General features: G+C 38.1%; 1 protein-coding gene across 1 annotated transcript; it reads right to left on the bottom strand.

Annotated features, from left to right (window-relative positions):
* Positions 1 to 7321: 7321 nt before the first annotated feature.
* LOC139861384 (LIM domain-containing protein PLIM2b-like) lies at positions 7322 to 9256 on the bottom strand. The gene is made up of 5 exons (XM_071849765.1): positions 9122 to 9256; positions 8668 to 8767; positions 8524 to 8549; positions 8327 to 8416; positions 7322 to 7855 (listed from the first exon to the last, which is right to left on the bottom strand). Exons 1-5 carry the CDS (start codon positions 9254 to 9256, stop codon positions 7484 to 7486), a joined length of 723 nt encoding a protein of 240 aa, XP_071705866.1. The 3' UTR covers positions 7322 to 7483.
* Between the last annotated feature and the right edge of the window lie 564 nt (positions 9257 to 9820).

Genomic DNA, 9820 nt, shown 5'->3' with positions numbered 1-9820 from the left:
ATTACCATGGATTTCATCACTAAATTGCCAAGGACTGCAAGTGGTTTTGATACTAGTTGGGTAATAGTTGATCGTCTCACCAAATCAGCACACTTCCTGCCAATAAGAGAAGATGACAAGATGGAGAAGTTAGCACGACTGTATTTGAAGGAAGTCATCTCCAGGCATGGAATACCAATCTCTATTATCTCTGATAGGGATGGTAGATTTATTTCAAGATTCTGGCAGACATTACAGTAAGCATTAGGGAGCAAATGAAAGTGTCGGTAGCGTGAAGAGGGGTGCTTCTAGTGGTCACATGGTCACATGTTTCAATTGTGGGCAAAAGGGTCACTACTCTCGTGACTGTCCAAAACCGCCTACTAATACAATCACGTGTTTTAATTGTCAAAAAGAAGGGCACCGGAAGTCAGAGTGCCCCGAACTCCGAAATGACCAAGTTAAGAGAATGGAGAAGGCGGCGGGGCCGGCTAGGGGACGTAATTATTTGATGACCAATGACGAAGCCAAGCAATCCAATGAAGTCGTTTCAGGTACTTTCATGGTTAACTCTAATCCGGCAAGGATTCTATTTGATAGCGGTGCAAATTTATCGTTTGTGTCTCCAAAATTTGTGCCTAAACTTAATAAACCGTTAGCTAAGTTAAGTCGTCCGGTAGAATTCAAAATAGCGGATGGCAAGACGGTGCTAGTGGTTGATGTGTGTAAGAATTGTAATGTCGTGTTTGGTTCCGAGAACTTTAATATTGATCTCATTCCGATGACGTTGGGTGATTTTGATATCGTGGTTGGTATGGATTGGCTCGATCATAATAGAGCCGATATTGCGTGCCATGAAAAATCTATTCGTGTGAAGACCCTAAGTGGGGGAGAGTTAATTATTCATGGTGATAGACGTGGAAGACTTGTACCGATATGCACTTTTGCACGGGCACGTCGTCTCGTTGTTACCGGTGGCATGGCTTTCCTTGCTCAAGTTATTGATACTCGTGACGAGCCACCACCCATTCATGAAATTCCGGTGGTGAGTGAGTTTGAAGATGTTTTTTCGGATGAGTTACCGGGTGTTCCGGCGGAAAGACAAGTCGAATTTCGCATTGAGTTGGTTCCGGGAGCTACTCCCATTGCTAAAACTCCTTATCGTTTAGCACCGACAGAAATGCAAGAATTGTTGAATCAAATTCAAGAGTTACTTGAGAAGGGTTTTATTCGACCGAGTGCTTCGCCATGGGGTGCTCCGGTATTATTCGTGAAAAAGAAGGATGGAAGTATGCGTATGTGCATTGATTATCGGGAGTTGAATAAAGTGACGATCAAGAATCGTTATCCATTACCTAGGATTGACGATTTGTTTGACCAACTCCAAGGTGCGACGTATTTCTCAAAAATTGACCTACGGTCCGGCTATCATCAAATGCGGGTCCGTGAGGAAGATATTGAGAAAACGGCCTTTCGAACACGTTACGGGCATTTTGAGTTTGTGGTGATGCCTTTTGGTCTTACGAATGCGCCGGCGGCATTCATGGATCTTATGAACCGAGTGTGCCAACCTATGTTGGACAAGTCGGTAATTGTGTTCATCGACGACATACTTGTCTATTCGAGGAGTATGAAGAAACATGAACACCATTTGCGTAGTGTGTTGAAGACGTTGCGAAAGGAGAAGTTGTATGCTAAGTTCTCAAAATGTGAATTTTGGCTAAGGGAGGTTCAATTCCTTGGCCATATTGTGAACGAGAGTGGCATTCAAGTAGATCCGGGGAAGATAGAGACGGTGAAGAGTTGGGGACAACCGACTACGCCTACGGAAATCTGAAGTTTTCTCGGATTGGCCGGTTATTATCGTCGGTTTATCCAAGACTTTTCAAAGATTGCTTCTCCATTAACTAAGTTGATAAGGAAGAGTACGAGATTCAATTGGGAGAACGAGCAAGAAATCTCTTTTCAATTGTTGAAAGAGAAATTGTGTCAGGCTCCGGTCTTAGTATTGCCGGAAGGTGTAGATGATATGATGGTTTATTGTGATGCTTCTTTGAATGGGCTCGGGTGTGTTCTAATGCAACGAGGTAAAGTCATCGCTTACGCCTCTCGCCAACTAAAGGAACATGAAAAGAGATACCCGACTCATGATCTCGAATTAGCAGCGGTGGTCCATGCTTTGAAAATTTGGCGTCATTACTTGTATGGTGTCAAGTGTATGATTTATTCGGATCACAAGAGTTTGAAACATCTTTTTGATCAACGGGATTTGAATTATCGTCAACGTAGATGGATGGATGTGGTGAAGGATTATGATTGTGAGATACTTTATCATCCGGGCAAGGTGAATGTGGTCGCGGATGCGTTAAGTCGAAAGAGTCACCACCCGGCGTTACAATTGGGATTGTCAAGTATGATTATTACTAACGATTTTCTTAAAAAACTTGGTGTGATTCAAATAGAGGCTTACGTTCACAACAAGCATGCGGAACGAATTGTGGGGCAATCGGAATTCATTACGATGGGTTCGCGTGGTTTATTGTCTTTTCATGAAAGAGTGTGGGTGCCTAAGATGGGTGATTTCCTAAAGGTGCTTCTTGATGAGGCGCACAAGTCTAAGTATTCCATACATCCGGGTGCGACGAAGATGTACCATGATTTGAAGAAAGATTATTGGTGGCCAGGCATGAAACGCGACGTTGTTAAGTATGTTGAGCAATGCGTCACGTGTTTGCAAGTTAAAGCCGAACACCAAAAGCCGTATGGTAAGTTGCAACCGCTAGAAATTCCGATGTAGAAGTGGGAGCATATTACCATGGACTTTATTACCAAGTTGCCGAAAACGGCAAGAACCCAATTTGACACTATTTGGGTGATTGTCGATAGATTGACGAAGAGTGCGTTGTTTCTTCCTATTAAAGAAGCAATTTCTTCGGAGGCACTCGCGAAGATGTTCATTAAAGAGGTGATATCGAGACATGGCGTTCCCGCGTCTATCGTTTCGGATCGGGACAGGCGTTTTACTTCTCGATTTTGGAAGAAATTTCATGAAGATATGGGTACGAGGGTAAATATGAGTACGGCGTACCATCCTCAAACAGACGGTCAAACCGAACGTACGAATCAAACATTGGAGGATATGTTACGTGCGTGTATCATTGACTTCGGTGGTAGTTGGGATGAACATTTACCTTTGGTGGAATTCTCGTACAATAATAGTTTTCACTCTAGTATTGGAATGCCACCATATGAGATGTTGTATGGTAGAAGGTGTCGAACCCCGATTTGTTGGGGCGAAGTGGGACAAAGGGAAGTCTGGAGCTCCGACTTGGTATTGGAGACAAATGATAAAATCGTTATGATTCGGGAACATTTGAAAAAGGCGCAAGATAGGCAAAAATCTTACGCCAATAAGCGTAGACGTTTGATCGAATTCCAAGAAGGTGATATGGTGATGCTCAAGGTTTCGCCATGGAATGGTATTATTCGGTTTCGGAAACGAGGAAAGTTAGCTCCTCGGTTTATTGGGCCGTTTAAAGTTTTAGCTCGTGTTGGTGAAGTCGCGTATCATTTGGAATTACCCGAAGAACTTGCGGGGATCCATAATACATTTCATGTTTCCCATCTCCGAAAGTGTCTTACGGATGATTCTTCATGGATGCCTTTAGACGAAATTGAGCTAAACAACAAGTTAGAATACGTTGAAGAGCCGATTGCTATACTCGATGAGAAGGTAAAAATGTTGCATAACAAAGAGGTGAGGACCTTTAAGGTCCAATGGCGTCGTATTAAAGGTTCCGAGTTTACGTGGGAGCCCGAAGAATTTGTGTTGGTTTATCTTCCATCGTGTCATGCGGCTTGGATAGCGAGGACGCGCTCCGATTTAAGTGGGAGAGAGTTGTAACACCCCGTTTTCCCGTGTGCGTCTAAAGGTACGTACTTAATAAATAGTACGCTTATAACTTACTCGTCATGTGATTAAATGAACTAAAGTGTTAGTTATGTGTAAGTGCATATATGTATATGTGTGTATATATATATAGGTATATACAAATGCGTGCGTGTACGCGTATATGAATGTGTGGTGTTTGGCGTCGAGTCGTGTGAGACTTAAGGTCGAGGTTTAGATGTGCATAGGAAGGGTGAAAGTTGTTGTGCTTGTGTTTGAACCTTTGTTTTATGATTTGTTGTCGAAGTGACTAGGAACAGGCCAATGCCTCGCCGCGAGGAATGGGGCCGCGACGCGACAATCAAAGCAAATCCAGATCAAAACTTGAGTTAAGAAGGGTGGTTTTTCCTTCTTTATGTCGCGCCACGACAAACGTGCCGCGCCGCGGCACATCTGCAGTTCAGACTCCGAATTCCACTCAAATTAAATAGGGTTTAGGGGTAATTTGGTCTTTTCATGTATAGATCAGATTGGAGCCTTTAATCTCAACCACTTGTTCTCCATTTCTCATTTTCTTTTCCATTTTCTTCCACATATTCCTCCTAAAACATAAAACCCACTAAGTTTAATTTTGAGATTTGAAGGTGAAGAGTTGTGAATCAACCCTAGGAGCAAGAATTAAAATTGTTCATCGTATCTCTAGCTACACGTTCATAGTCTTGGTAAGTTCTAACTCTAAGTTTTGAGTTTCATTTAGTTTAAGCTAGGGTTTGGTTCATATGGAACTCGTGTGACCCATTTGAGGGTTAAATGGGTGGTTTTTGGGTTAGATTGTTGAAAGGAAACCTTAATTACCATAACCTAGGGTTTGGTCTAATGAAATGGGGTTTGTAAGTGTTAATGGTGTTGTAAGCATTAAATACACTTGTTAAATATTGTTGAGATTGTGAATAGGTCATGTTTGACAAAGTTTGAATGTGTAAGTGTCAAAATGGGTCATATGAGTCAAAGTTGAACTAATTGGGTAAAATGGGTATGAAATACACCAAGTTTATGTTAGTTGATGTTAATAGACCCTAATCACTAGCTTTTAGCGATTTATGACAAGGAATGGTCATTAATGGGCGGTTTTGGTGTAGTGAGTCATTTAATGCAATAGGGTTATTAAATGCTCAAGGGATAGAAGTTGGCATTTAATACAACTAGATTGTATGTTAATAAATGCATAATGTAATAGGTATGTTACATTGAAGGGTTGTAAGCTCGGTTAGCTTCCACAAGAATCTTGAGGTGAGTGGAATGATTATGCATATGTGTATATAATGTATTTACTTGTACGAGATTCGATGTGGGTTTAAGTTCGGGCGGTCGATACCACATCGGGTCAATATATGATATGGATTTAAGTTCGGGCGTTCGATGCCATGTCATGTATGTGTGTGGGCGTGTAGCGTGGGTTTAAAGTTCGGGCGTTCGATACCACATTACATGTGACGGGTGAGTTTAAAGTTCGGGCGATCGATACCACTCCGGGGTTAGTGTTATAATTCATTGTACGCTAACGGTTGTTGGGAACACCAATGGGAAACTCGAAGTACCATTCCTTGTACTATTGGTTAACCATGGCTATGTGTTTGTTGTGTGGTGTTTTCACAATATTCGAGTTATATATGTTATCGTTGTGCTAGCTTGTGGACTTGGAGATTTAGTTTTATGCCTTGCGTTGGTATGTCTTTTAAATTGCTAGCGTGTATGAGGTAATTGTGAATGTGATTGCATGTAAGTAGGTTATATATGTATGTGTATAATTATTGCATTCACTAAGCTTTGCTTACCCCTCTCGTTGTTTATCTTTTTAGATGCAGGCGCGGGCAAGGGCAAGGGGGTCGTTGGGCACTAGGTGTCCCTTGTTGTTGTTATGTTGGAGCTTTTGGAAGTTGGCTAGTTTTGGGTAGTTTAGTCCCAAACCATGCTCGGAACGTCGTTTGTTTTATAAACTATCATTTGTAATGGGTCAAACTTGTACTAAACTTTATTCGTGGCCCTCGTGCCTATTGTAAACAATTAATTGTTGTGCGTTTTAAATAGAACTCGTGAAATGGGTTACATATTTAATTGGCGTGTAATTGTGTAGTATAAAAAAAAATTATCGTAAGGATTACGGGTTGGGTTGTTACAGAATGCAGTCTTTGAAAAACATCTCATATAGAGGTCAAAATCTCGCGACGAAATCAATTAATATGGATCGTTTTTAATCAATATGAACGGGACATTTCATAAGGAGTAAATAAAGATAGAGAATGATGTTTCAGATGTTGGTCACATTTTTCTTAATGCTATTGCCTGAGTTCCTCCCACTAGTCTCTAAGGTTCAGAAGTCACTGAAAGTATATTTGGAGGTGGATCAGGAAATGTTCAGATCTCACTGAAAGTATATATGGAGGCGGATCAGAAAAAGAGTAAAAACAGTCATGAAATACATTGAATATATCATGTACATCCGAGGAAAAATAATACTCAATCCCTAGATAGCATGGAAAACCTTATATTTTCCCTCAAAGGTAGTTGCAATTTGTCCATATTTTCACATAACTAAAGTTACCCTTCACAAAAGTAGCTAGGTATATCGGCATGTGATTAGCCAAAGTTGTAGCCTCCATTACTACACTTCTTTTGGAAGGGGCTTGGAACCACTTAAGAGTAATTTTCTTAAAGAAAGCGCGACAAATGCAAATTTGTTAATTTTGTTGTTGAGTGAGACAACAATCATACTTCAAATGTAAGATTGCATTTCAAAATTCTCTTTTTTATCTTCCGAGTATGTATGTGTAATTCATGTTCATAGAGGGTAGTTTGGTCATTTTTCAAAAGACCGTGAATTCTGTACTATTCCTTCATTAGGCACAAGAGATGGGTGAGGCCTCATGCTGGCTCATACATGAAGATGGATTACGCTCATGATTAAATGTTACATTAATGAAATGTTTTTTCAGACAGAAATTGTACTATTCTTCCACCATATGACCCCGTGATGCTTAAAGCTATCATAGATAACAGAACAAGAGCGACCAAAGGGCTTCATGCCTAGCGGTATCAAGGAGTTTATTAACTTTTGAGGCTGTGAGTTCGAATCTTTTCGTGGACAAAAAGGGTGTGTGTGTTTGTTGATAAACAAAAAAGTAAAACAAAACAAGAGCGATAAAACATGTTACACTGTGGGAAGATGAATACTGAAAGACTAAATATATGTTGTAGTGACCATATTATATTGGTCAAAGTTTTAATGGATTATAAATTTACTATAGTATTGTTGTGTTGTACATTGCTTTTGAGTTTATGCACACGTAGACATCTTTATATGCAGAAAGTTCATGTAACAACTAATGATATTAAACACATTACACATATCCTCAAAATAATTCATTGATTTATCTTTGAAGTTTAAAAGATTACACATCATAGATTACCAACTGAATAACAAATAGTTTTCGAAAGTAAAACCACTGAAAACTCATAATTTCAATGGTGAAGAAAACAAAAATAAAAGGTCTTGAGAAAATTACATAAACAAAGAAACCAATATATAGACTTTTGTATATGTATAACGTACTATTTTTAAGTATATTTAGGATAGGACTGCTCATCTTCTTGCGGCTTCTCCTCTTCGAGTGGTGGTTGTTCTGGCTGACTCTCTTCTTCCTCCGCCCCACCACCAATACCACCACCACCACCACTATCTCCTACTCCACCACCTTCCTCCTCTGGCGGTGGTGGGTCCAGTGCAACATCCTCTGGTTTTGCACTGCTCTTTCTATTTGCGGCCTCAAGGACATGAGTATAATTTCCTTTCTCCATGAAGAGTTGAGCAAAATGATGTTTGCAGTAAAGAACACCATCAAGTGCAGCATATGATGAGTGTGTTAGAGGACAACCTCCATGAGCACATTTGAAGCATGATTTGTGATACGGTTCCCCTTCCATCGTCACCTATTTGTTCATCATTGAAGAAAATTATTTATTTTTGTCATCATATTTGTGATCAAATATTATATTTACCATCTAGCCATCCCCAAATAAAAATAGCCTGGCGGTTGGGTCTTGATGATATTCTCACAGTATGTCTCAAGTTTAAACCTAGTTAACAACATATATTGAGGTGGTTATGAAAAGAATCAGAAACCAATAAGGGCAATGGCGGATCTAGGAATGGTAGTCACTGGTTAAAAATTCAAAATTTCTACTAGATGACTTATTTTAGTGATGTCACCCAAAAAAATTTACAATAAAAACCCCAAAATTTTTCCACTACATCTTACTGGTTTCTCGTGCTATCACTGAGCATATACTAGGTCCGCCCCCGAATGAGGGTAGTCTAAAGATAAAAAATCAATAACCTTACCCGTTTAGCAGTTTAATTTTATCATCTAAATTATATATCTATCAATGAAACGTACGAACCTTCTCAAGGGGGTAGACAGTTTTATTACATTGTCTACATTTGTCTTGGGTACCAGAGAACATAGATGAGAGTTTGCTTGGAGCCCTTGACTACAACATCAATTAAATTTCTAAGTAGTCATTCTAATCTTAATTTTTTTAGTAACTAAAGTTGATTTATCAAAATTGAACATAACAAAAGTATGTGATTAACTTACCATGTTTTCTCTATCCGGTTTTGCCGCTAAAATTGGATGAAAAATGTAAATTAAAAACATTATTAATAAAAAAATTAGTAACATGAAATTTCTTATAAACATAGGTATGTATGCATAATGTAAATAAATAAATAAAAATCTTACCTGTTTGAAAATTCTTGCTAAAATTCCCAGATTCTTTGAAGAGTTGTTCAAAATGAGGCTTACAGTAAAGAACTCCATCCATGGATGAGTAGCTGTTCATCTGCAATACAATGTCATACAATAAAAGTCAAAGTTGGATTTTGAAGGTCAAACAGAGTTTTCTTAAGATCATAATTGACATGATTACTTATGTGAAAAAGATGCATGTGATAAATTCAACAATCAAAATAATAATTCCACCAAAATGATGCACTAAGAAGTTGTACAGTACAACTTATTATTGCACAGTTTTGATAGATTTAATATTTTGAATGTTGGATTTATCATTGCCCATAGAACAAAAATATGAGAAACTTTTGCTATCATAAAAAAATCTGATTAATAATTAGCACGAATAGATGACTGATTACAAATATCTAAAAGATTGAAGAAGAAAAAGAAAGAGAAAACAAACCGAAAGAGTGCCTTTACAATGGCTGCATCTAAAGCAAGATTTATGATATGTGATTCCATCAACGGACAATAAATCGACAAAATAAACAGTCTTATCGCAAGCCTTGCATTTATCTAAAGTTCCTGTGAATGACATTGTCTTTTCTTGTTGATTAATATGCAAAAATATGTTATTAATCCTAATTAAATGTTGATTAAGAGAAAATTATATCTAGTTGTGTTGAAAATGCATTTCATTGTGTTGTGTAATTTTTTTTAGAAATGGTTTGTGGACCATAATTAGATTGAATCGATGAAACACCTGATTGGAGATCCTAATAATTTTGAGGCTAAATACCGATATTGATGGAGATAAACAATAAACTATGGTTTCTATTTTTCAAGCAATATAAACCAAGAATCACATATGTATTGGCCTATAACATAGAACACAATAAAAAGGTGCCAAACTTATGGAAAATAAATCTACACATCCTCCTAATTATATAAAAGATTATAAAATAATTATTGTCTCTCTTGGTTGATCTAACCAAATCTCGTCAACTAATTGGATATGATGATGATCAAAATTTAAATAAAGACTAATATTATACTCTTAGTCCTTATGGTTTAGACTATATAATCCAGATTGTCCTTAAATTGAAAATTTTGTCCCAAAAATTCATAAAAAGAAAACTCTTAAAACATTTTGATAATTAGT

Source organism: Rutidosis leptorrhynchoides, chromosome 8, assembly GCF_046630445.1.
Source record: "Rutidosis leptorrhynchoides isolate AG116_Rl617_1_P2 chromosome 8, CSIRO_AGI_Rlap_v1, whole genome shotgun sequence".
Taxonomy (NCBI): Eukaryota; Viridiplantae; Streptophyta; class Magnoliopsida; order Asterales; family Asteraceae; genus Rutidosis; species Rutidosis leptorrhynchoides.
Note: the sequence above shows the minus strand (reverse complement) of the source record. Positions and strands in the feature narration are given on the sequence as shown.